Source organism: Clarias gariepinus, chromosome 8 (genome assembly GCF_024256425.1).
Source record: "Clarias gariepinus isolate MV-2021 ecotype Netherlands chromosome 8, CGAR_prim_01v2, whole genome shotgun sequence".
Classification (NCBI taxonomy): Eukaryota; Metazoa; Chordata; class Actinopteri; order Siluriformes; family Clariidae; genus Clarias; species Clarias gariepinus.
Window position 1 is genome coordinate 9818011 of NC_071107.1, and position 26967 is coordinate 9844977.

Genomic DNA, 26967 nt, shown 5'->3' on the forward strand with positions numbered 1-26967 from the left:
GCGTCTTGTTTTTTTTTTTGTTTTTTTTCTTTTTCTTTATGGTTGGTGCAAAACCATTTTGACTTGAGTATAGAACAAAAAATTTATTTATAGGATTAGGAAAAAAAAGATTAGCGCTTTGTAGGAGATGAATGTTTAAACAACACAAGTTACATAGCATTCTTTCAAAACCTTAAAAAAATGTAGCTGCTTGACAATTCGCACAATAAAAAGTGCTATTCAGGCATGATTATATTTTATAGTATGCGCAAAAAAAAAACAAATCATTTTAAAAGAATAAGATTTTAAAAAAGGTACTCGCAGTGTGTACATGATTATCCCTGCCGGCCACCTAAATGAATCAAATCGAAAACTGCAATTTCCCAAACCTATGATTCACCCCAAAATAAATTCTGTATCTCACAAAATAGGTAGGCCATCTGCGATGTCAAACTTTATTATAGTTTTACTATTTTCTTTAGATACAAAAGTTTGGTGCCACTGGCTGACAGAACCAGTATCGAAGTATCAACATTCATGAATCCAGAATCGTCTTCTGATTTTCTCACTTGGTTAAAACATTCGGCCTGTGGTACATTTCTGTCCCTTGCCTCAGCAGTTTGCGTCAACAAAATTACACGTACAGCATGCAAATGCATGTTAGCAGGGTTTTTTCTTTTCCTTTCTTTTTTTTTTCTTTTTTCTTCACTGCAGACAAACTATGCTAGGGTTAATTTGAAACTGGAATGAAACCAATTGAGATAAGCATGGACCATACCACTGAGGGGTAACATATGGCCTACATGCTGCAGATGTGAATTTTTTAAACACAGTAAATATAACTAAAATGCCTGAATCTGACATTTGTTTTTATAAGCGTTATTAACTGTCCACATGAGGCACAGTATGGGCTTGGTTGGAATTTGTGCCTTATATATACAACTCATTTACATTGTTAACCAAATACGCACATTCATGCAGGGAATATGTTTGTATGATGCAAGTGAATAAATGGATGTTATACAACTTTGCAAAAAAAGGCTGTTTTATTCTACTCTGCTTTGCATGCAAAGAGAGTAATGTAGTGCTTATTTTCTTATTGATGTCTCCTTTATAGGCTGGCATCCCTAACCCACCCACCATGTCAGATGAGCTAATTCGTCAGAAGGCGAGAGAGCGTCACTTTTTGGAGCAGTTGTTGGATAGCAGGAAGTTGGAGAATTACACAATCCCTGTCCCTATTAAAGCAGAACTCAGGAAATATCAGCAGGTAGGTGGTTTTGTAATCTTGCCCTTTGCTTTATAAATGTCTGTCTGTTTTCAAATGATAAATATTCAACACAGAATTTAAATTAAAGTGTCATAATGGCGTATTTCAAATTGGGGGGGCCTTTTTATGCATGTATTTGTTGACTTGTTTTGGGGGGGTGGGGGTGTTAATGTAGCCTCTTCTGTATGCATTTGCATATTGCTCAAGTGTACTGAAAGCTCTCCTGTGCTGCACCACTCTGCCTGAGTGCTGGGTGAAGTATGGGCTCTCTGCTCTTTCTGCATTTCAATTAAACCTGTGGCCACTCAGCATTTCATCCCCTTTCCATCCCCACTGTCAATATTACAGATGGCTTTTGCCTTTAAATTAAAGCATGCCAGAAGGGTGTGTGCGTTGATGACAAATTACATTTATACCAAACAAGTGCAAAAGCGTCTCACGTGGCCCTCACTGAAACCATACGTAGAGTAAAGGATCTGCTCGTGGACTAGCTAACTTTGCAGATACTTCTCCCTGCAAAAGTACAGTAACAATTTAGAGAGGATAAGAACAAAGTTTGTTGAACAGGTGACTGAGCAATACACAGTTAAAAAGAAGGAAGACATTTTAAGTGAGAAGCGAGTTCAGGAAGCAGTCTGATTCTATGCTATGTGCCGCCCTTTCGTGGCTTATAATAGGCATGTGACTGGACTGCATTCTTCCTAATTTAGTTACATACTGTATATGCTTGATTACTTGTCAAACTCGGTTATGATTATACAATGATGCCTCGGATTGCGCGTATCGCTGTTCAAAGATTTTTAATAAATTTTGACTTGAAAAACGACTAAGTTTTGGTTTACGAGTACCGAGTATCACGTGTCACGCATGCGCTTCTTGTTTTTCGTGATCACAACTGAGCCAATGGTTTTTCTCTCGCGCACGCTGCGAAATTTTGGGTAACCGTTTCCCCTACTGGTTCTTAGTGTGTGTCTCTTACTGGTATAATTAACATCAGTGCACGCGTGTATTGTTCACTATAACACTGTAACCACGTGTGTATGCGCACGTAGAGCATCTTTTGGGTAAGTGTGTGTACAGGGCGCATGTACGGTAGTGTTTCTTATAACACATTGTGTGCGCGCATGGGCGTAAAGCAAAAGAAACTCTCGTTAGAGAGGTTAAAGATACATTTTCTGTCTCTCCCTCAGCCTGCCTGTGTGTGCAAGCGCATAATTTGACACTGTGCCCCTTCACACATACAGACACACTCGCCTTTACACCCCACTCCCTCCTCCTCTCGCCTTGCACGCACGCACACACACACACACACACTCGCGCTCTCTCTCTGCTCTACACAGAAACACTGCTCTGTCCCGATTCTTTTCAAAGGTAAAGTGCAGGTTCATTTGTTTGTTTTACTTTACAGCAGTGATTCCGTTAGTATGCGCTCACACAGCACCTGCGCGCATTAACTGAAACACTTATCTGTTGGTGTTTTTTTTAAAGGTAAAGTGCAGGTTAATTATTTTTATTTTTACTTTATATTTTGTATTAATTATTTTTGAGTTTCCATTATTTCTTATGGAAAAATTTGCTTTGATTTATGAATGTGAGCCCACTTCTGGAACGAAGTATGCTTGTAATCCAGGTTTCGAGTTCTGTGTCTGTGGATCCCTCAATTACTCTGAAATTGCTTTTAATTGGATTATAATCCACATGTTCTGAACTTTCTATTTATTTATTTTTTTTGCCATTTTATATATACTGTAGTGCTCTGGCTGTAATGTAATACAGGACTGCTTGAATTTTGTTTGGATGTATGTGTGAAATGTATGTCCACACAGTAGAAAATAGTTTTAGTCAGTAAAAGTTTCATCGACCACTGGCTGGAAACTTCAGAACCCTTTTATACTAGTTTACATAGTTCAGTATATAATATCAGTACTACAGATTTGACCATATTTTTTTGAATGACACTAAGGGGGGAAATGATTGCTATAAGTTGCCAGGTAAGACCAAGGAAATTTTTTTTTTTTTTTTTTTTTTTTTGATGTTAGTTTGTTCTATCTTCATCAGGATGGAGTGAACTGGTTGTCCTTCCTAAATAAATACAAGCTGCATGGAATCCTGTGTGATGACATGGGTTTGGGTAAAACCCTTCAATCCATCTGCATTCTCGCTGGTGACCACTACCTCAGGTAATTCTCACTGCTTTTAATTGGTTTGACACATTATGGATTAGGGGTGTAGATTTCTTAGAATATTAGTGATGTGATTTGAGCATAAATAACAGAAGAAAATTATGTTCCTAAGCAACAAAAAAGGCCAGACTTAAAAAGTTTCAGGTAATTTATTACCTTGTCAATTGTTTTGGGGAACACTGTGTAAAATAATTAGTTTTATCATTTGAAATATGAATATCTGAATAACTACATGTCATAGAAAAACAAAATTAAATAGGCTTCATGTTGAAAAAAATTTGTTTATAAAAATACCAACAATGTATATTGACTTTATATTACACAAATGTTCAGTATGCGCACTGCCTCTGACATGACACGCATCAAGTCTGTAGTCCATCTCCTCCCAAACACGCTGTAACATATTATATACAAGTTTGTCGCATAGCAAATCAGAATTAAATGTAATACTATAAACTTAGTTTTTACACATCTCATTAAAATATGAGATCATTAAAGCAAGAACTGGCCTAATGTTGTTAGACTACGAAATGATGTATAAATACAGGGTGTCCCAAAAAATTTACATTTATTTTAGTTTCAGTCATGGCCCTTTTTCTTAAATGTTCCTGTTTTTTTTTTTTTTTTTTTTTTTTTATATGTCCATTCCTTTATTTGTTTTTGGTGCAGAGCACAAGAGTATGCCAGGACTAAGGCTGCCGACTGTTGTCCTCTGCCCTCCATAGTTGTGTGCCCCCCTACTTTAACAGGCCACTGGGTGGATGAAGTGGGCAAGTTCTGCTCTAAGGAGTACCTGAACCCTTTGCACTATACAGGTCCTCCTACAGAGAGAGCACGGTAGGATTCCTCACCATCTACTGCAGGATTGTTGTTGTGGACAGTCATTAGCAATTTCTTACAGCAGAGGTCTGCTAAAAAAAATTTATTTAGTTGACTCATCTCTTTTACTGTTTCAGATTACAGCACCAAGTAAAAAAGCACAACCTTGTGGTAGCATCATACGATGTAGTACGAAACGACATCGACTTTTTTAGGTAAATACCTTTGCATGCTGTATGTATTGATTTCAAAGAATCAGCTTTTTCTTCTATTAAGCCCAGTGTTTTTTCTCATCCTAACAGGAATATTAAATTTAATTACTGTATCCTTGATGAGGGTCATGTTATTAAAAACGGGAAGACCAAACTATCCAAAGCTATCAAGCAGCTGTCTGCCAACTACAGAGTTATCCTCTCAGGAACTCCCATCCAGGTCAGTGTAAAACAAATAAATGCTTATTTTGGTGTACATTTTCGCTAGAAATCATAGAAGGCTCTCCGACAAGGAGCACAAACCTGGGGATCCTTTTAAGAAACAATCATGCTGCCATATTTAGGATCTACACATGGTTTCATATTTCTATATATTCAATACGTAATTTGTGGTGTGTGTGCATATTATCAAGCGGGCAAACTTCATCTGAAGGACACATCTAAATATCTATATTTGCAGAGACACAAGCAGTATAAATAGAAAACTGTAACATACAAGAAAACCAACCTTTGCTTATTGTACATTAAGAAATAAATACATTTGAAATTGAATGTAACTTGCAGTCAAAGGAAGGTTTTCTGAAAAAGTGTTTAGGATAGAAAGTAAAAAACTCTTGTCCTTTCTCTCTCATCCTTTCTCCTCTTTAGAATAATGTTTTGGAGCTGTGGTCTCTCTTTGACTTCCTTATGCCAGGCTTTCTGGGTACAGAGCGCCAGTTTGCTGCTCGGTACGGGAAGCCCATCCTCGCTAGTCGAGACGCCAAGAGCTCTTCCCGTGAGCAGGAAGCAGGTAGGGGTTTTTTACTATTTCCTCTGTTTTCAACAGCGTGTCATTAATCTTTTAGCCAAGACCTCATATGTTTGTTTGGTTGTTCTGTAGACTGGGGCTATGTTTAGGTGATGGTTGATGTCTTTGATAGATTCTAACTGTTAAACTGCTGTTCTTTTAGAGCATTTTTTACACTTTGCTTAAATGATTGTTTATTTTTCTAGAATTGATTTATTTGGAAGAGAGCATCATTGTGGGTTGCGTAATTTTGAACATTGATTTTTCTTGTGCTCTCAGTTGTTTGCCAAAAAGAAAAAAAATTATAGGTATTTTGTCATGTTATAAAATGGCATTATAGTACCAGTAATTATGTAACAGTCTGTCGTCTGTTTGTGTATGTATGTATAAATGTGCATATAAAATGCGCCTTATTGCATAATGTACCAAACTTTTGGGGCAGATGGTATCAGGTCTGTTAAATGTCTTGGACTGTTTGTAAGAGCCTTTAGTGCTGGTGGTATATAGTAGCATATTTTGTGTCCCTTAGGGGTTTTGGCTATGGAGGCTCTGCATCGGCAGGTGCTACCCTTTCTCCTAAGGAGGATGAAGGAGGATGTCCTTCAAGATCTGCCACCCAAGATTATACAAGACTATTACTGCAACCTGAGTCCCCTACAGGTATTGTCATTTGCATGTACACTTACTTATGCAAGTAACTTTTACTCTCTTATGGCCTGCAAAGAGTAAAAACGCAATTTTATAAGTGAGTACATTACAATGTATGATCAAGTGTTGCTTACTTTTTTTCCCTTCAGTTCCTTTCTCCCCTCTCCCCCCTCATTCTCTTTTGTAATCTTTTCCTTCCCCTTTTCTCTGCCTTTAGGTTCAGTTGTATGAGGACTTTGCCAAATCTCGGGCAAAGGTGAACGTGGACGATGTCCTCTCCCCAACAGCCCAAGAGGATGAGGACAAACCCAAGCTGAAGGCCACTGGACATGTGTTCCAGGTGAAATATAAGTGTTATATAAGGCTGTTAAACATTATATGCACTTTCTGCTGGAATGTTTAAAACGAATTCTGCTTTGTTTTTTGAAAGAAACTTAGCTAGGCTTGCTAGTCACTTATGTGCAACAGTGACATGATGTCAGAAATTAAAGATATGAGTCTTTGTCTTATTTTTGTCACTATATTATGTAAATTTTATTAGACATTACATTAAATACAGCTACTGAGTTTGTACTAAATTACTTTATATATTGTGTAGGCTCTTCAATACCTGAGGAAGCTTTGTAACCATCCAGCACTGGTCTTGACACCTCAGCATCCTGAGCACAAGCGCATCAGCGAGCAGCTCACCTCCCAGAATTCCAGTCTCCGGGACATCCAGCATGCACCAAAACTCTCTGCACTTAAACAGGTAAAAGCATGAAGATCTAAAGAGCTTTCTTTTTTTAGTTCATGTAATTGCCTCTCAATGCGCAGAAATATTCTGGTGAGCATTGTGCTGGCAAAATTTAAAATGCATTTTAGCAATAGAAACCGACCAAAAGCAGGTAGTTAAGTTGTAAGTGGAAACCCAGGACATCTGTAGATTGCCCTGAGAAACTGTTAGTTATAAGGTGACCGTAGTTAGATTGATGGGTTTAATTTAACATTTGACAAGACCAGCTATTGCAGTACAAAAACCCTAAAATGTCAAATAACACATACTCCAAGACAATCACTTACTTCATTTGAAACAAGTAAAAATTAACTGTGCACGCATTAAATTAATATACAGGCAAAATATATGTAGAGAATATGTAGATGTTGCAGCCATAGGCAGAAAACAATGCAGCGGTGAACTGTTCCTGAATATTTTAGTTAAAATACGTGTGATGGCTACATCATGCCTCTCGCTCAGTGTTGATAGAGTTGAAGTCGGAATGCCTATTATCTGTCTGCATCGCTTTTGGATTCCCCTTAACTCCTCAGAGAGACCTTTAGGTAGACCACCCCACACTGGATAGTAAAAATAGTAAAGATAGTATATTCTGGGGCGCACCTTTGAAATTATATACTTAATGTGGGCATCCCATGACAAGTCGGAGGATATTTTAGCACCAAGCTAATTGAAAGGTGGGAACTCTACTAATTGCAGGTCCTGAGATAACAGGAGAGGGAGGGGAGGGAATGTTAAAGATTTGAATATTATTTTTTACTGATCTGCATCATTTAGTAAAAAAAACAAAGGCAATTATTCTAGTTGTTTAATGACAAATTACTTATCACTGACATCAGAGTTGAACTCTTGAATTAATTTTCAACATGCTATCTCATCATGTAGTTGCTGCTAGACTGTGGTCTGGGCTCGTCCGGCTCCTCGGATGTCAGTACAGAGGCAGTGGTGGCTCAGCACCGTGTGCTGATCTTCTGCCAGCTAAAGAGCATGTTGGACATCGTGGAGCATGACCTTCTAAAGCCTCAGCTGCCTACAGTCACCTACATGCGTCTGGACGGCAGTGTGCCTGCAGGCCTGCGCCATTCCATTGTCTCCAGGTGACAAGTTTTTATGAATGCGAGTTTATACATCGATGTGTACACGCAATGTGTATCTTTATCGTCCAAGATTTCTACCTAGTATTAAGATTTTAGACGAACCAGAATCCATGTTTATTTTCCATTTCCATTCTTTGTGTCTTTACAAAGGAATAATTCATTTAAGCCGGTCATAGTTGAGCCAAATTCCAGATGTCTGACGTTTAAATATGTTACACGGGTGTAACCTAAGAGCATAGTTAAACTAACAGTACGTCATTTTCTCAATATAATGGCTTCTGCGATTTGGTCACAAAGATATTGAAAGCACTTGTTTTTCATATCTAATTAGAAAATGTGTGTTGGAAGGAAAAATCGGAATTCAAAAGCCAATTGATTAATACTATATTGTCTATAAGGTGGCCCACGGGTGATTCGGCAATTTTGCAGGACAACAGCTCACCTTTTGCATTTCATTTTTTTTTTTTTTTTTTTGTCTTGCAGGTTTAACAACGACCCATCAATAGATGTGCTGCTCCTGACGACACACGTAGGTGGTCTGGGCTTGAACCTCACAGGAGCTGATACTGTGGTGTTTGTGGAACATGACTGGAACCCAATGAGAGACCTGCAGGCTATGGACCGTGCTCACCGAATAGGGCAGGTTAGTCTGTGTGTATGTGGTGCAGTTATTATTAACAAATGTCACTGGTATTGATAAGAAAAAATAACCTTGGGTACGTTTGGATTTCAGAAACGTGTGGTGAACGTGTACCGTCTGATCACTCGTGGCACTTTGGAGGAGAAGATCATGGGTCTGCAAAAGTTTAAGATGAGTATAGCTAACACCGTGATCAGCCAGGAGAATGCCAGTCTACAGAGCATGGGCACAGACCAGCTGTTGAACCTTTTTACTCTGGACAAGGTAAGGGTGCCTCTCGTCATTGTCTTTTCTGTTTTATTAATCTGTATTATATTCCACTAATAATGAGAATAATGGGCCAGTGGGAATAAAAATTTGCATTATATAAACACCGTTATTATATAAAATTAGATTCTGATTAAATGTTTTGTGCATGGGTGATTCAATCTCTTGTGGTTATGGAGATATTTCTGAAAAACCATTTTTTGGGAGTACCCCTTTTTGACCCCCCAGAACCCAAGGTCTGCATTTATATGTCACTCAAAAAAATAGGGGTAACTTTACATCACCTCATCTTGAAAATAAATAAAAACCAGAGTTATGCCCTGTTTTATAGAAATCTTTAAAAATAAATTGTCCAGGTTTTGCAACATTTTATGATTTGACATACAGAAATGTACTGCAATATCTGTAGAATACTTAATGCATACCCATAAAATCTGCTCCTTTCAAAGTAAAAGTAACCTTAAATTCTTCTGTAATGCATATCTAGTCAAAGACTGTTTCTCTTGGAGTTCTTTTAAATAAACAGCTTGGGCCTTGGCTGTATAGTGATGAGCTGTGCAGGAGTCACATTTTTCACAAAGTCTCATAATAAAATCAGACACAAAGACATGTCAGAAATTTTGCCATGGCTTTCATGATTCCACTGCTTGAACTGAACAGTGTCATCTGGGTCCAAATCAGCATTTTCAAATATACCATCAAGATTAGGGCTGGGCCATATTATACCTTTCACGGTAATACCAGTACAATGTTAGGCAATGATAAGAAAATGAAATATCGCGATTGAATAGGGGTAAAACGCGCAGTGCCTTTGTTTTCGTACATTTTTATGGGGGAAAAAGCATGGCGGCGGCGGAGAATGAGAAGGGCGAAAGCGGATCGTTGATGAACCAGAATTGGTTTGTAAAAATGGTGCAACTTCAGTAGTGTGGAACTGGTTTGGTTTTCACCCGTCAGATACCCAACAAAGCACAATTTTTTGTAGAACATAACATGCAAGCGGGTCGTCGTGGCGAAGGGAGGAAACACCACAAACCTTTTTTATAATTTAAAGCAGAAGCACTTGTTTGAGTACAACAAAGCTGTTAAAGTACGTGAAAAACTTCCATGAGCCGTAGCATAATTTATCCATGTTTTTTGTTTGCTTGTTTTGTTTATACTCAAGAGTTTTGAGTTTTATTATTTGACCTATTTATTTACCACACTGCAGTTTTATGTTGCAAAGCAACTCTTTTTAAGTTTTGTGTATATTATACATGGTTATGCTCAGGATATGTCCCCATGTGCCCATTTCCACTGGAAATGCCTTTTGGTTAAATTGTCATCAAGGAATTTGCATTTGCACTGTTAAAATTTTATATAGCTTTAATGTACATACAAACAGCTGCTAGTTAATAGAAAATAAGTTGATGGTTTTTTTTTTGCACTAATAAAGTTTTGGAATTGTAAAGTATTTTGACTGGTGTCAATCATATCGTCAATTATATCATTATCGCAAATGTTCAAATATATATCATGATAAATATTTTTTGGCCATATTGCCATTCCCTAATTAAGATAATCAGATACTTTTGATTGGGGGCCACTGCTCACGCCTGTGCAACATATAGTCACGAGAATCCAAAGAACAGACAAGTTTTGCCATCAAGTCTTTGTAATCAGATTGTGATTAAGACAACAAACTACATTGGAAAGATTCAGTAAAAGAATTAACATAAATGAAACACACTCAATTAGTACGAAGAAAAAGATGATGCAATCATCAAGTTCCTTGAGTGCGAGGTCACTCATGGAGTTGGTTGGAGATGATTCAACTTTCTGATCAGTATGAACCTGAATTGTTCAGTTACAGGATACTGTTTGACAGTGATACATGTATCTTACATGTACCACCATAAAATAACACATTTACTGGTAGATAAGGCCTATTGTGTAGATCCATGTACATTCTCTGTATATAAAATGTGTATCAAATCGTAAAACATTTGCAAAACCTGGACAATTAATTTTTGATGATTTCTATAAAACAGGGCATAACACACCTCTGGTTTTTATTTATTTTCAAGATAAGGTGATGTGAAGTAACCCCTATTTTTTTGAGTAACATATATACATGCAGACCTTGGGTTCTGGGGGGTCGAAAAGAGGTACCCCCAAAAAATGGTTTTTCAAAAATATCTCCATAACCACAGGAGATAGCCAAATTCTGATTATGGAATCTGAATCTACATACAAAAGTACATAAATATACCCAGTTTCATCTCCATATGACATATAGCAAGTGAGTTATCTAGGAAAAGAGGATTTCAAAAAGGGGCGTGGCACGTCTTAAAGCGCGTCGAGGCCAAAAATCAAGATGGCTTTTTAACAAGCGGGAGTTGGGACAAAAAAAAAATTGGGGGGTTTTATTTTCATGCCAATACCAACAATTGGTGAAAAAATCAGCAAAATCTGAGAAGTGATGGTGGAAAATTTCTCTTCCACTGGTTCATTTGAGATGGAATCACCCGCATGTAAACCTCAACTTAAGGTTGAAATCTCTAACTAGTGATTTTAGTCAGATGAAAGAAATCTTGTCCATGTAAATGCAGCTATTGCCGCTGTATCAACACTGTACAGTATAAACTCTTCACATAACCACAAGCATAAGGGTCACCGTTTATAAGGGTCGCCATCATCTTAGTTAGGGCATGTATGTGCCCAAAACTTTCCTCCTCATGTCAGTGTGGGTACAAATGAGCCCTCTCATGTTTCATACAGTGGGACTTTGTGAGGGGTTTCCTCTGTGGGAGTGGGAAGGATTTATTAAACACTAGTGCTTATGTCTGTACACAATAGTGTTAAGTTTTATACGCCTTACCATATGTACATGTGAATCAATAACCCCAGAAACCGGGCAAGGATCATTTGGGCTAGACGGCACAGGGTTGTCTGCATAGCACGGTTTTAATAATACATAAGTATATATTGAAGGGGAAGTCCACATTTTAAATTTGTTTTTGGGTGTTAATAAAATAGCTTAACATAGATTTTTTTACATCCTGTGAATCTGTCCAAGTATTACATTTTATAGACCGCTACAAAGGAACTAATATTGCGTTGTTAAATTCAAAGGAATTTTATGGCCTCCCATGCATTATTTTATACAGACTCACTCACATGTCATAGACTAGCTGATTGGGTGTCAAACAGAAAACTTTGCAATTAAATGAAGATTCTCATAATGTGAAATGTGCATATTTTGTCTAGAATGTAACTACTTTTATTGTTTCTAGGACAATAAAGTTGACAAGAGCGAAATGGCGTCATCCTCCTCCTCCTCCTCCTCAGGGAAGGGCAGTATAAAGTCTGTACTGGACGGCCTGGGGGAATTGTGGGACCAGCAGCAGTATGAGGCAGAGTATGATCTGGACAATTTCATGCTCTCGCTGCACTAACCCAGCACACCCTACTCGCAGAGCCACCCTCTTGGGATCGACCACTTCTATTTGTTACAGACAATAATGAGTAATCATCGCCCTGAAGAGAATGAAACACCGTCTGGATTTAAAACATTTGGCCATGGTACCTTTTTACGAAACACTTGATCCGTTATGTCAGTCTGGACTTCAGTAGAATAGAATTTGCTGTTCAAAACCTCACACTCCATATACACGCTATCGGACCCCACACTGCCAAGCTGAGGAGGAACGCACTGGGATTGACTCATTTCCCCTCCAGTCTTGGTCCACTGATTTTATTCTCTCACATGCTGTGGGATCTCCCTTGTATTCTTGATCATGAACAATATCCTCGACTAGTCCTCCTGCACTTATACAGTCTTAAAGCTTACCTCGAAAGGCCAAACACCTGTCAGTATTGGATCTTAATAGGCATATAAGCCAATATACAAAACATAGGATTTTGTATATATTGTTTATTTTTGTAGACTGCACAGCCATCTTAACCAAAAAGGCTTCTGGAGCCTTGTATCTTGAACACCAGGGGACACTGTACACATACATTAAACAAGAAGAAATGAACTGGAATGAAGAACATTAATCATCTTTTCCACTAGGGGGTGATATTTCCCCCCTTCCTTTCTGATGCACAGTGCCTGTCAGTTCTCATCCATGTCTGTAGCTCAGTTCAGAGCATCACCCCCGGCCTACCATGACACACACTCGCACCCAGAGTAAATGTGAAAAGTCTGGCATGTGCAAGGACACCGTGCTGGCTGGAATCTTCGGTCCTGTTCACCTGGCAGATATAGGATGCTCGTGGAACCTTGTCGGATAGTTTTAAAAAGAAAAACAAGGACTTTGTAAATATGTCTGTAATTTGCCTTCTTTGCTTAAGCCAATAGAATTTTAATAAATTCTAATGAGCTTTCTTTGATGACTGTCTGTTCTTTAAAAAAAACATTTAAATTCAAATTTTCACATACACAGTATATGAAGTGAAATGCTTATGACCTAAAAAAAAAAAAAATCCTTATGAAATTACTGAATTATATCAAATTATAAATATGAAAAAACTTTAGTTGTAAAAAGACTTTTATTTCCATATTTCTCTACATTTCTAATTTGTAAAATGTTGTGCACAATAAAGCAAAAAGGGTGCACCGTGGGATTTTTTAAAACTATTTTATTTGTTTTGTAGGTTTTTGGTAAAATCTTGATATGCAAACAGGAGTATTTCCTGTAACTGATGAAATCCTGACATCTTCACACTGAGACAGCATTCCAAACATGGACATGATTGTGATGGCTGTCCGCTTAAGGCAGTTTGCGTTGTAGCATCAGCGCATCTTGCACTGTTCCTGTAACAGCACGCCTCTTCATGTTGTATTGCTTACTTACAGCGTTTCCCTTATTGCATGTGCAGCATATAAAATTTGGAATGGCTTCTGACGGTTACCGTATGTGATGAAGGATGTTCTTCTGTGAGCCATGGTTCAGTTTACAGCAGGTCATACTCTCTTTTCTAGTAAGACACAGCTGCATACCTTCCATACATTGGAAATGATTATGATTATTGGGCTGATCGTCAGCTCTAAACTGAATACCAGCCTTAAACCTAAAGTTTAGAAGCACAATAAAAAAAGTGCTTTTTATGCTCTAGCTGTATGATTTCCCTTTACTGTAACTAATCACCATGGACATGTTTTGGTATGATAATGCTTCTGCGCACAAAGGGAGCTCCTTGAAGACCTTCATTTCACAGCTGCATTGGTTTAGTTTTGTATCTAACTAGTGCCTTTATGATTCATCAAACCTTATAATTGCATTTAATTACAAATGTCAGATTAGACACATGGACATAGTACATATAATAGTATGTTGTAGGTGGATCTGTAGATTAGTTGTAAACCAAGTTCTCGGTGTGTGTGTATATGAGGGAGAGAGCTGTGCCTCCACTTAGGCCTTCTTTTAGCATTGCTGTCTCAGCTCCTGGCTCCTTACACCATAACCCTTAGCAAGAGATTTATCCCTACAAACATTTAATGCTCCACTCACCATATTGGACTTAAGAAAGAAAAGTGTTTTTTTGGCACAGCTGCTGATGATTCTTCATGTTTTAAAATGTATATATACTTTAAATGCACATTGAGCACTGAAGAGGTTAATCAGTGGTTAGGGTGTGGGTCAGCCTGCTCGGAGTTTCATTAAATACACAGGCACTGACATTATTTTTATAAAAGTAAACAAAAAAAAGATGCATGTAAATATTAAAAGTTATGGTGTATGCTCATGCAATAAGGAGTTACAGGAAAAACACAGAGGCCATGCAAAAGACGACCACACTTCACAGCATCATACAACCATGTTTAATAAGATCTGCTTATTAGTACAGAAAAGGGGGAAATAATGAAGGTGGGAACTACAAACTTGAAGCAAGTTGTAAGCAATAGCAGCACTGCCCTCCATGTATTTTTGTTTAGTTTTTTTCTTTTTTTATATCACAGTTTAACTACGTCAGACAAGCACAGGTCCAAATCAACAATTTCAAGATAGAACCTGTCATTAGTTATAAATTAAAACAGGAAACGTAGAAAAAGAAATCAATCCTTCATGTAGATAGTTATCTTTTTTATATATATTTCACATGACTGATACAAAGTGGGCTGCAGATCCACCCACAGAGAATGAGCATGAAGCACAGGTGAATAAATAACTACCCGAATCTAGAACAGGAAATATATAGGCATCTACAGAGTGTGTGAAACAGTCACCAGGACGCGGCATCTCTTTTGTCTTCTCCTCTTCAGCAGCTCTTTAGTGACATTATTATTATTAGATTCCTTTAGGAACGAAGGGGAACAAAATGAGTGCAGTGAGCAAATGATGAAATGACCAACAGTTACCAGTGAAGGCAAATTAAACATTCCAGGAGGACACTAAGAGGTTAGTTGGCAAGCCTGGGATTAGGGAACGAAAAAAAAAAAAAAAAAATGGATAGAAAAAGGCAAGCTAGAGAGGACATCCGGTCTCGTTTTAAACTTAGCGCTGAAGAGCCGACCACAACACCACAGCTGGAGCATTCCCTCTAAAAAGATAAGGGTGGCGTCTTTAAAGATTTTTTTTTTTTTTTTTTTTTAAGTGAGCAAACATGAGTTTAACTTAAACAAACTAGAAAACGTGATGAATCAGTTGCATATCTATGTGCTGACCGAGATACAGTACAGTGGATTCCAGGACAATGAAAACCAATATATAGCAAATATTTACCCGGGTTTAGTTAGAACGCCGTGGTCCAATCGCAGGGTCGCTGATTAGGTAAGAGCATCAAAAGGCTTGCTCAAGAGTTCTACGATCTTTCCGGCACTCACGCCGGGTTCAGACGACATTATTTATACAACCCTAATGTTAATGTCACCCAGTGCCAGATTAGGATTTTTTTCGATGGTATGACTCCAGCACTAAATCTAATTTGGGACAACTAAACCCAGTTGTCCCATGTTACTGATGGTGACGCAGCCCACCTGTGGGCATCTGCGAGCTCATGTATGTAGAAGAGGGCAAGACATCAGGTTCATTGGAATGTGTTGCACTTCAATCTGTTGCTACAGATGGAAGGTTTGGGAGTGAATGCTCTCAGAAAGGTGTTGTGATTCTCTTCAGCTCAGCACATCCTGGGCGTTTCAGTGGCAGTGACTGGAGTGGTAGTAGTTAAATCACTGTGTAGCTTCCACTGCATCACAACATTCACCTCAAATCCGCTCCTTTCCGTCATGTCGTTTTATTGCCCATTCAGTCCATACATTACCAATCAATCATTCTCCATTACCCAAAGACATCAATTCCCACTCATGAAAATCCCCCCCCCCCTTTATAACTTGAGATCATCGTCACACTAACGTAAGCAACATCAGCGAGTTAACACAAAAGCATCGCATTTCAAAAATCTAGACATTTTAGTAACGTTACAAATGTTTTCAGCTTCATCAAATAAAATAAAAACAAAAAGATTTTTTCTTAAAGAATTAGCATCATAAAATTAATTTATTCCAAGTAAAAATACAAAATAATATTAACGACATTGACCAGGTATGAAAGTCTCCCCCAGAAATAGCCAATATTAATGGTTGAGAAATAAATCTGTAAAGAAATATGAAATTAAAAAAAGAAGAAAAAAAATATGTAAATGTTTTAATTCCTTTCTTTTTTCTTTTTTTTTTTGCAAAAAATCTCTAAAAATAATGAAAAATTTCTCAGTATAAAGGCTACATTACCACTGGAAGGTACTAGCGTGTAGAGTAGGTAAATACACAGTAGAAAATGATTTTAGTGAATCACAATGCTTGCAATGAAAATAAATCTGCAATAAAGATTTACGCGTGTTTTTTTTTTCTTTTTTCTTTTTTACAAACAGTACAAACAGTATTGCACATTACAACAAAGAATCGAGGTTATAGCCTTAAAAAAATGGGACTAATTCAAGTCTTAGGTGAATAGAAGGCCACCGCGCTGCTGACGCACCTCGGGGGCTTTCGATCAAGTTACAGCTGAAACTGTTCGGATCTTTGTGTGTGTTTTTTTTTTTTATTTATTAACAAAAAAAAAAAAAAAAAAGAACGTTCTTTCTCTCCATTTTTTCTTCTTCTCCATTTAGTCAAGAACCCTCGAAGATCAGTTTAGCTTAAATTAGATCAGGTTAACAAAGTAGGGCAAATTCGCTTTTACAAAACAAATGGGCTACATTTAAGAAACATAAAAAAGCTTTTTGTTTAAAAAAAAATTATAATAAATCAAATCACAAACCAAAAAAAAAAAAAAATTATTAGTTTCACTGGTCAGTAAATGACTGATTATAAACATACAAAACCAAGGGAAGTATCGTCAGTTGGCTTTTCAAGCACCTAATGGATGTCGACTCCACGTATTTTGTTTTTTTTCCTTTTCTTTTTCTGGAGTAGGATTTTATATGAACTCTTTCTTTTTAACACTGTGGCGTTGGGTGGCGGTTCTCCCTCTCCGTTTTTTTTACGCCGTGTTAATGTCGTCTCTCTACTTCAGCTGATTAAAGTTATAAAGCTCTAGCTCCTTCAGTTGCTTTTTTTAATTTTTTTATTTTTTTTTATCTTTTTTTCCTCAAAAAAATAAAATTAAACATAAAAGCAAAAACATGACAAAAATAAAATTAACCATCTGTTAAATCATTTTCTTGCTAATTTAAATTAATATATTTTGTATTTGAATAAACTTACTTAGAAAATATTGATTTCTCTCCTATTATATTTCAAAATTGAGGTATTGCAAAAGATCACGTCAGTCAGAAAGCACACAATTTCTATTTCTCTCTCTCTCGCTCGCTCGCTCTCTCTCAACAAAAAAATAGCTGACTGATAGCTAACTATCTAGATACAAAGAGTAGTGCATAACAAATGTCTATTACAGAAAAGGAACAGATCTAGAAAACCCTTCTGGGTTGGGAAGGAAATATCACAAACCCCCCAGAATTCACGTCCATAAGGATCTTCATTGCTATTCATGATTAGTTTTCCTTTTTTTTTTCTCCATCAGTAAAAAAGTAGCTCTTGTTTTACATCTTTTTTTTTTCTTTTTTCTTTTTCAAAAGCGAACAAAGTGTTCCATCCTAAAGATGATGATTTAGGATTTAAAAACCCGATCCACGGTTGCTCCGGCTTCTTCCAGCCAGACAAACTAGTCACTGCTGGAAGAAGGGATGGGACGATTTTACGCTTCGCTCCATGCAACATCGCCCCCCTTCACCCCCCTCCCGCTCCCCCGCCGAGCTCGGGACTGTCGCAGGCTCGTGAAACCTCTCTCTCACTCTTAAACGCATCACATCAGCAGCCAATACTTGTTTGTGTTCTCCTAAACTCCCACTCGTCCTCTCTCAAGCCCATGCCATAGTCTTAAAAAAATATCCACCATCATTATTAGCAGGTTGGTTCTATTCTTCAAGCTTTGCAGGAAAATCTGTGTATATATATATATATATATATTTAGATATATATATAGAGATGTATATATAAATGCAGCGAGCACACAATGTTCTTGTGACATTAATCGAAAGTGCTGCAGTCACACTGTCTGAACTCTTTATGTGGGTCTTTAAGGGGAAAAAAAAACCACACACACACACACGCACGCATCACTGCAGTATTTTCTTTTTGTCTACTAATCACTTCCCTAGTCAGGCAGAAGCGACGAGGCCTGACGTGGTGTTAGTTCTACTGAATGGTGTCGGTAGTTTGTGTGGGGGGATTGGGGGGGGGGGGGGGTTGAGTTGTTACACATCCTGTATGAGAACTATCAAAAGTGTGTGTGTGTGTGTCAGTGTATACGGAATAGAAGGACAGGGAAGACTGTGGTGTGGTGTGTGTGTGTGTGTGTGTGTGTGTGTACTGTATACTCTGGTTATGAAGTTTTCACAGGACTTGTTAGACATCAAGAACAGTTAAAGCGAATCACAGTTCTAGGCATATATACTCAAACCTAACTACACACTGTATAAAAAATTGCACAATTATATTAACAATCACTGAAAAAGAAAAATGTTCTTCACCACCTAGACAGAGTTTTGTTTGAAGGCTTATCCTACATCTAGGCCTTTTTAAATCAGAGTTGCGGTTTAGTTTTCTGCTCACGCTTTTTTAGCTTTTGACATATGATATGGTTAGCGAGACAGAAACGAGCCAACGAGCGAGAGCTCTCGCGGCGTCACCACCTCCTGTCCACTTTCCTGCTCTTTTTCTTCGTCTACAATGTGCAAAGTGGGCCAAGATGAATAAAAAGACTCGATACTGAAAATTCTATTGCATGCAGCGACCTGATTCGGATAAACATGCAGTTCAGGGGCGAATGCTGACTCCGCGGCCCGCCGAGGCCGACGCTCGCTCTCACGCCCGCCTGTTCACTTCCCAACCAGGCGCCCTAACCGATTCTCATCCACTCCCCAGCCTGAATAAAGTACTATGGTATACATCTATATACCATGGATTTAGCAGCAAAAGCTATTGCAGCATTACATGTACATAACACTAAAAAAAAAAAAAAAAGAATTAAAAAAATAAAGGCCTAAAAAATATATATATATATATAAGCGAAAGAAACTAAATCTGATTGTGCACGAGTTATTAACTGAACTGTTTCCAAAATGAAGAGCAAAATAGATGTGTGCCAATTTAAGATTAATTTAAGATCTTTTTTTTTTCTTCTTTTGCCCTTATTTATGTTTGTCAATTTTATGATTTTCACCTTTGGTAATTTTTGTTCCGTTACATTTTGTACTCAGGGCAATGATGCAGGTTTTTAGAAAACAAGTGCATGGTCTGTTAAAAAAATAAATTAAATAAAAAACTAAAAAAGAAATTTTAAATACATGCTGTGTGTATACATGTATGCATGTATGTAATATAAATACATGCACACATACATGCATCACATATACATACATATATATATATATATATATATATATATATATATATATATAGTCTCACTCTTGTCTAATAATGTCCTATTGGAAAACACTGAAAGACTAAATCAAGACGAAATCTGTGTAAGCTAGAAAAAAAAGAAAGAAAAAATAAAGAAAACAATGATGTCATGACCTAGCTAATATCAAGTGTGTACATGTGTGCCAAAGTGCAAATTTCTGAGCAGAAAGACTCAAAATTCTTATTCAACTGAATGTTCCTTAGCAGAAAGTACGGTGGACAAAGACTTTAAGAACTGTGATTTTTTTTTTTTTTTTAAAGAAAAGATAAAAGAAGACCCATGTTATTGTCGGTTGTAGTCATGGTGATGGTGATGGCGGTGGTTAGTTGGTTGGAGGGGATGATGGAAGTGAAGAAGTGAGGGGAGGAGGACTGACTCCTCCATCAGCTCCAGCGGAAGGAGACGTGGCGTGGTCGGTCTCCTCCCTCCTTCACCAGCGGTTTGTGGAACTCGCGGCCGGCGCGCGAGTGGATGCTGGCCCAGCAGTACTCGCAGTAGTACTGCAGGCATGTGACGTTGGCACAGAAGAACGGGGCGAACTTGCCTCCGCAGCGAGCGCCCTGGCACTCGTCACACATCTGATCGTCCAGCACGTACGGCTTCACCTCCACCTACAGCCAGACACATGAGATTTGAATCAGCAGTGAGCGGGTGGAAAGGAAATGGGTATGTAAAGTGTTGTGAAGAAAAAACTAAATAAATATGCATAGGTGACATTTTCCAGCCAGGCTGGGTGCTCCACAGTACCAGGGGGTTATCAAGCAAATTCATGAAAATTCCAGTAAGTTATGATTTGGCATAAATGTTGGCACTGGCGTACAGATGATGTAAAACTACATACTGTAGAGTAAAACCTTGGATTGCGAGTAACTTGGTCTGCAAGTGTTTTGCAAATTTTTTAAATTAATTTTACCTTGATAAATGAGCAAGGTCTTGAAATACGGGTAGCATGTATAAGCTTTAGCTCCTGAGCGTCACATGATCGCAACTGAGCCAATGGTTCTTCTCTCGCTCATGCTGCTGGATCGTGGGTAATCGTCTCCCATGCTCGGTCTCGGCTCAATTTTATATTAATAATTTTTTAATTAATATTTTGGAGGTTGTGGAACTGTCTTCAATGTTTAACTGTGCACTCTTTGCTGTTTTGAGGACTGTTTATCATAATTATGTGTTAATCAATACATAACTGTTTGTTATTATTTTTGTGTAGCTGCTTGAAGACAATGACCATTGTTAAAAGCGCTATATAAATAAAATTTGATTGAATTAAATTATTATTATAAAATATAATAATGGCCAAAAAAAAAAAGTTTTTGTTTATTTAATTCAAAATGGCTAAGAGCCTTTGATGGGGTGATTAATTCATTACTACAGCGATTAATGTCTCAGAAGACATACTGTGTGGTCATGGAAAAGATTTTACTCTGTTGTAGAAGAATCATATTATTGTCCTGCATCAAGAAAACAATTCAGTACTAAGAAAATTTTCTGATTCGGATTTGTCATGTGGTAGGATGAGTTCAGATCGACCCTATTCCAGAGCGATGGGTTCATCAGGGTAGGAAGGGAAGTGCATATACCCATCATGCATAGTGGCCACTGTACAAGCCTCTGGAGGCAGTGTTGTGATCTGGTGTTGCTTCAGTTGATCAGGTCAGTAAAATGAAGTCAGCTGACAACCTGAATGTACTGAATGACCAGGTTATCACAACTATGGAGCTTCTCTGCCATGATGGCACGGGACTACTCCAGGACTCAAATTGTCAAAGAAGAGTGCTTCTGGAAGCGTCCAGTCCTGACCTGACCTCAACCCCACTGAAAGTCTTGGAAATGTGTAGAGAAAACTTTATAGAGTGATTGGACTCTCCCATCATCAATACAAGACCTTCCACAAAATCTAATGCAACTATGGACGAATATAAATATTATACGGTTACATAAGTTCGTTAAAACAATGCTATGCCGTGAACAGACTGTAATTAAAGCTAAAGGTGATCAAAAGAAATATTACATGTGCAATGTTTATATTGGCCAGAAAGTGTATTAAAATAATACTCTATAATAATAAGTATTAAAATAATTATATTCTTTGATCAGTCAAATCAAATCGATAAAAAAAAAGTAGGTGTTTGTAGTCGAAATGCCGAGACAGCACACGGCATGATAAAAAGACAATTACAAAAAACTCTAACCAATAGAAAATAACATCCAGTATGTAACTTGTTATAATAATAATTATAATAAAAATAATTATTATAATACATGAATCATTATACAGTTCATCCTAATTGTTTATGACAAAGATGATCATTTTAAGCTCCATGAGAGCACATGCCCATGTTAAAGAAAAGGCACGTGTGCTACACCGCTTTTTTAAATCCTAAGAAAACACAAAAGTAAGACTTTTTAACATTTGCAGAAAGCTATTAACGTGTGTATCTTAAGCCCTATAAGTTAAGCACTTAAGCACTATAATTACAGGCTTAGACACCAAAAATGTATTAGTACCAAAACTGATCCGAGATATAAACCCGAAACCTTGCCTCTGTGTCACATCGCTTGGCCGAATGAAATGTCACGCTCACCTTTGTGACACGCAGCTGCAAAAGTAATTACGCCTAGCCTTTTCTTAAATATCACACCTCAAAGCACAAATCCAGCTTCCTTACTGACTCATCAAAACCACCAAACAGAAAGAAATGAGGAGGGAGGAAAAAAAAAGAGGAGATGCAGACACCGAAGCGAGGCCGGTCTGATGCTCTCAGCAGGAACCGCAAATGAAACACATGTAAGTGCTGCAGGATGAAAACACCTTGTTTTTGGTGGAAAGCCAGAATTCAGTGGAAGTGAATACAATAGCATTTAATACAAGAGACTGCTAGGCGCACACACACACACACACACACACACACACACACACACACACACACACACACACACACACACACACACACACACACACATGCATATATGCAACTCGAGGCATTCTGTTGGGCCAGGAAGACCTTCAGTCTTCATCTGCACAGCGTCAGCTTTGTCCTACAGGATGACGCACTTAAAATAGAAAGCAGCTCGACTGCATACGCATGCGAAAGCAAAAGCAAAACTATCATTAATTCGAGTGTGCATCTCTCTCTCTCTCTCTCTCTGTGTCTGAGTGTGTGTGCTCTCTCTGTGTGAGCGTGTGTCTTCAAGGGTTTATCAGTTGTCCAAAAGCGGATGGTCAAACTGATTACCTCCTGCTTCATGCTTTCCATTCGTAATGCTGGAATAGGAATTGACTGTGAGGTGATGAGAGTCTAAAAGAAATCCGAACAACTGCCTGGAACTACATTGTTTTGTCTGGATCATCGATAAACTCCAAACATGCATGCAATGTGAACTGCCAGGATTAGAGTCCAAGGCCACGACCCTCAGTTGTCCTCCTGCATAACACTATCGTTAAGTTAAAATGTTGCCTTAAATTTATTCCCGCTGATGATCAGCACTCGTACATGAAAAAAAAAAAAAATCAATTTGGTCCTTTGAGGAAACAAAGGGTTCTGAGTTTGTTACACTGAAGTTTGAGAGCTTGTTTGCGTTCGGGGAGCGAAGTTTTAGAAAGAAAACAACATTTACTGAGAAGCATGGAGTTTAGCACAATAACCAGGGGGAGGACAGGATGGGATGGAAAGGAAAAAAAGAAACTTCGAGAGTTAGAGGGGGAAAGAAATAAAAAAAAGGAAATAAAAGGTAAGAGGTAATGAAGGAGAATTGAAATTAAAAAGGTAAAAAAAAAAAAAAGAGGAGAATGAATGTAGTATGGCAAAAATATATTAAAAAAGAAGAAAGGAATAAAGAAGGGAAGAAAAAGACAATGATGGACAAAGAAAGAAAAAGCAAAATAGGGTTAAAGAAGAAAGAGGAGTTAATAAGGAAAATAAACAAAAAGAAAAAGAAGGGAATGAAAAGGTTAAGGATAAAAGAGGAGTTAATACGGAAAAGAAAGAAAGAAAGAAAACATAAGGAGGAAAGTATGAAGGCAATAAATCATAAAAAAGGAGGTGAAGAAGAAAGAAAGACAGAAAAGAGAGGAAGGATGAAGAGGAGGAATGAACGAACATTAAGGAGAAAAAGAAATAGGATGTAAAGAAAGTAAGAACAGGTTGCAGGTGTGTGTGTGTGTGTGTAGATGGTGGAATGTGGGGGTCAGGTGTGTAAGAATGAGAGCACAGAGACTGGGGTGAAACAGATAGAAGACTCCATTACACACACTGCTGAGATCATGAGTATGGATTCCACTCTCTCAGTCTGAACATGATCTCTCGGTTTGGAGAGATAAAAATCATTTTTAACATACAATACCCTGCCTGAGCCCGCTGGAGCCCTGACCACACGTTGGAAGTGTGCGAAATTTAATTAAAGAATGTTAAGAGCAGAGAAGAGGCACGCAGCGCCGGTGCGCTCACCCGCTTGTCGATGTCGTTGTGCTGCAACTGGACGAATCGAGCGCTGATGGCAGCGATGTAGCTCTGCTGGTTAGAGAAGGCCACTCGACCTGCTCCTTTAGGATACTTCAGCTCAGGGTCAGTATCAATGCCGGCATAGCACACACCTCCATACAGTCGGTCCATTATCATCGCCAACTCCACTACACACACAAACACAGAGAGAGAGAGAGATTGTGTGTGTGTGTATTATATTACAAAATATTTTCAAAGATCACAGAACACAGACACACATCTAAAGAAAATCTGACCTTGCCCCCTTACCTGCACGCAGAGGTCGAGGGACTCCCCCTACAAAGATGGTCTTGCGAGGGTCCAGAGGCTGAGAGCCGTCCATCACAAAGTCACTGTCGCTCAGATTCCACGGGCGGATCTGGACCTGAACAACACAAGATCATGTCAAGATCATGAAGTCTCAACTTCAAAAAACATTAAGGAGAGTCACTGCAAATGTGCCATCAGTTCACTGTCTCATGATCAGACATTATATACATGAGAGAGAACCTAAGAGGAACGGTGAGGCTACAGGGAGCGGAGGTAAAGAAGGTGCAGGACTTTAAGTACTTAGGGTCAACGGTCCAGAGCAACGGAGAGTGTGGAAAGGAGGTGAAGAGGCGGGTACAGGCAGGTTGGAATGTGTGGAGAAAAGTCTCAGGTGTGTTGTGTGACAAAAGAGTATCAGCGAGAATAAAAGGAAAGGTGTACAGGACAGTGGTGAGACCAGCAATGCTTCACGGCTTAGAGACAGTGGCGCTGAAGAAAAGACAGGAGGCAGAGTTGGAGGTAGCAGAGATGAAGATGTTGAGGTTCTCCTTGGTGGTGACAAGGATGGATAGGATCAAGAATGAGTTCATCAGAGGGACAACCCATGTTAGATGTTTTGGAGATAAAGTCAGAGAGGCCAGATTGCCACAACAACATCATGCAATAGTGAGGACTTCATGAACTTTTTTAATAATAAAATTGTAAATATTAGGCATAAAATTGAGGTTTTGAAACCGAACAATGTAATTGATGCAGATGTTAATCTAGCCATGTCAGATCAGAACCTAGAATACTTTACTCCCCTTGAAGAGAATGAACTAATTTCACTCATCTCTTCTTCTAATTCATCAACCTGTATATTAGATCCTGTACCGACACATTTTCTTAAACAGATAGTACCAGCAATAATAGAACCCCTGTTGAGAATAATTAATTCTTCACTCAGCATTGGATATGTTCCAAAATCTTTTAAATTAGCAGTTATCAAACCAATAATTAAGAAACCTGACCTCGACCCCTGTCAGCTGTCCAGTTACAGACCAATATCAAACCTCCCCTTTATCTCTAAGATCCTGGAAAAGATAGTAGCGGAGCAGCTATGCTCATATATACATAGAAATGGCATACATGAACTGTATCAGTCAGGATTTAGGCCTCATCACAGTACAGAGACAGCGCTCGTTAAAGTAGTAAATGACATTCTATTGGCCTCTGATCAGGGTTGTATAACTATGCTTGTATTACTTGACCTCAGTGCAGCTTTTGACACTGTTGATCACGCTATTCTTCTTCACAGATTAGAAAATGTAGTGGGAATTAAGGGTACAGCCCTCTCCTGGCTCAGATCCTATCTGACCCATCGTTATCAGTATGTAGACTTAAATGGTGATTATTCTGCATGTTCTCTAGTGGAGTTTGGCGTTCCGCAGGGTTCAGTTTTAGGTCCACTGCTTTTTTCCCTTTACATGCTTCCTCTGGGCAACATAATCCGTAAGCATGGTATTAGTTTTCATTGTTATGCTGACGATACACAGTTATATGTCTCAGCAAAACCTGATGAGAAAAAACAGCTTACTAAAATTGAGCAATGTGTGCAGGACATAAGAAATTGGATGCTAATTAACTTCCTTCTGCTAAATCCGGATAAGACAGAAGTTCTAGTCATAGGACCGCATACAGCTAGGAGTAAAATTTTGGATCACACCGTAACTTTAGATGGCCTTTCTGTTCCATCAAATGCAACAGTGAAAGACCTTGGTGTGATTATTGATTCCAGCCTTTCATTTGAAGCACATGTAGATAATATTACCAGGATAGCATTCTTTCACCTCAGAAATATTGCCAGAATAAGAAATTTATTGTCGCCAAACGACGCAGAAAAACTAGTTCATGCTTTTATCACCTCTAGGTTGGACTATTGTAATGCCTTACTGTCTGGTTGTTCAGCTAGATGCATAAATAAGCTTCAGCTAGTCCAGAATGCAGCAGCGAGAGTCCTCACCAGAACCAGAAGATATGAGCACATCACCCCTATCTTATCTTCACTCCATTGGCTCCCTGTGAAATTTCGCATTGATTTTAAAATACTACTCTTGACATATAAAGCATTAAATGGTCTCGCGCCGCAGTACCTGAGCGAAATGCTAGTGTCTTACGATCCGCCACGCCTACTTCGATCAAAGGATGCAGGCTGCTTGTCAGTACCGCGTATTATGAAAAATACAGCTGGGGGCAGAGCTTTTTCTTATAAAGCCCCAAAGTTATGGAATAGTCTTCCAAATAGTGTTCGGGACTCAGACACAGTCTCAGTGTTTAAGTCCAGGCTAAAAACCTATTTATTTAGCCAAGCATTTTTATAAATAGATTTGCCATAGGTAAAGGAGCAGATCTGGGGGACTCATGGACGTAGAGTATTATGGTGAACTGGTATGTTTGGATGCTGTCTTCCTCACTCTCATTGATCACTCAGGTTTGCTGACGGTGAGGTGATTGTTTGCTTTACATGTCAGGAAGCCCTCATGTTTGTGTTTCCTTCTGGCTCTCCCTTTTAGTTATGCTGTCATAGTTAGTCCTGCCGGAGTCTCTGCTT

The 26967-nt window shown here is 38.4% G+C and overlaps 2 protein-coding genes across 9 annotated transcripts in view; one reads left to right on the forward strand and one right to left on the reverse strand.

Annotated features, from left to right (window-relative positions):
* The window catches only part of btaf1 (BTAF1 RNA polymerase II, B-TFIID transcription factor-associated), a 43204-nt gene extending 30150 nt beyond the window's left edge, over positions 1-13054 (forward strand). For both annotated transcript variants that reach the window (XM_053502059.1, XM_053502060.1), the window contains exons 26-38: positions 1097-1249; positions 3308-3429; positions 4102-4269; positions 4389-4466; positions 4554-4683; positions 5112-5253; positions 5780-5910; positions 6116-6238; positions 6497-6649; positions 7559-7770; positions 8254-8413; positions 8504-8674; positions 11953-13054. In XM_053502059.1, coding sequence (XP_053358034.1) covers positions 1097-1249; positions 3308-3429; positions 4102-4269; positions 4389-4466; positions 4554-4683; positions 5112-5253; positions 5780-5910; positions 6116-6238; positions 6497-6649; positions 7559-7770; positions 8254-8413; positions 8504-8674; positions 11953-12114 — 1905 coding nt within the window. In that variant the 3' untranslated portion in view covers positions 12115-13054. The remainder of the gene's footprint in view (positions 1-1096; positions 1250-3307; positions 3430-4101; positions 4270-4388; positions 4467-4553; positions 4684-5111; positions 5254-5779; positions 5911-6115; positions 6239-6496; positions 6650-7558; positions 7771-8253; positions 8414-8503; positions 8675-11952) is intronic.
* Positions 13055-14470: 1416 nt separating this feature from the next.
* cpeb3 (cytoplasmic polyadenylation element binding protein 3) overlaps positions 14471-26967 on the reverse strand; it is a 56049-nt gene continuing 43552 nt past the window's right edge. For all 7 annotated transcript variants that reach the window (XM_053501652.1, XM_053501654.1, XM_053501651.1 and 4 more), the window contains 3 exons: positions 24378-24492; positions 24075-24256; positions 14471-20237 (listed from right to left, as the gene is read on the reverse strand). In XM_053501652.1, the coding sequence (XP_053357627.1) occupies positions 20010-20237; positions 24075-24256; positions 24378-24492 (525 nt within the window). In that variant the 3' untranslated portion in view covers positions 14471-20009. The remainder of the gene's footprint in view (positions 20238-24074; positions 24257-24377; positions 24493-26967) is intronic.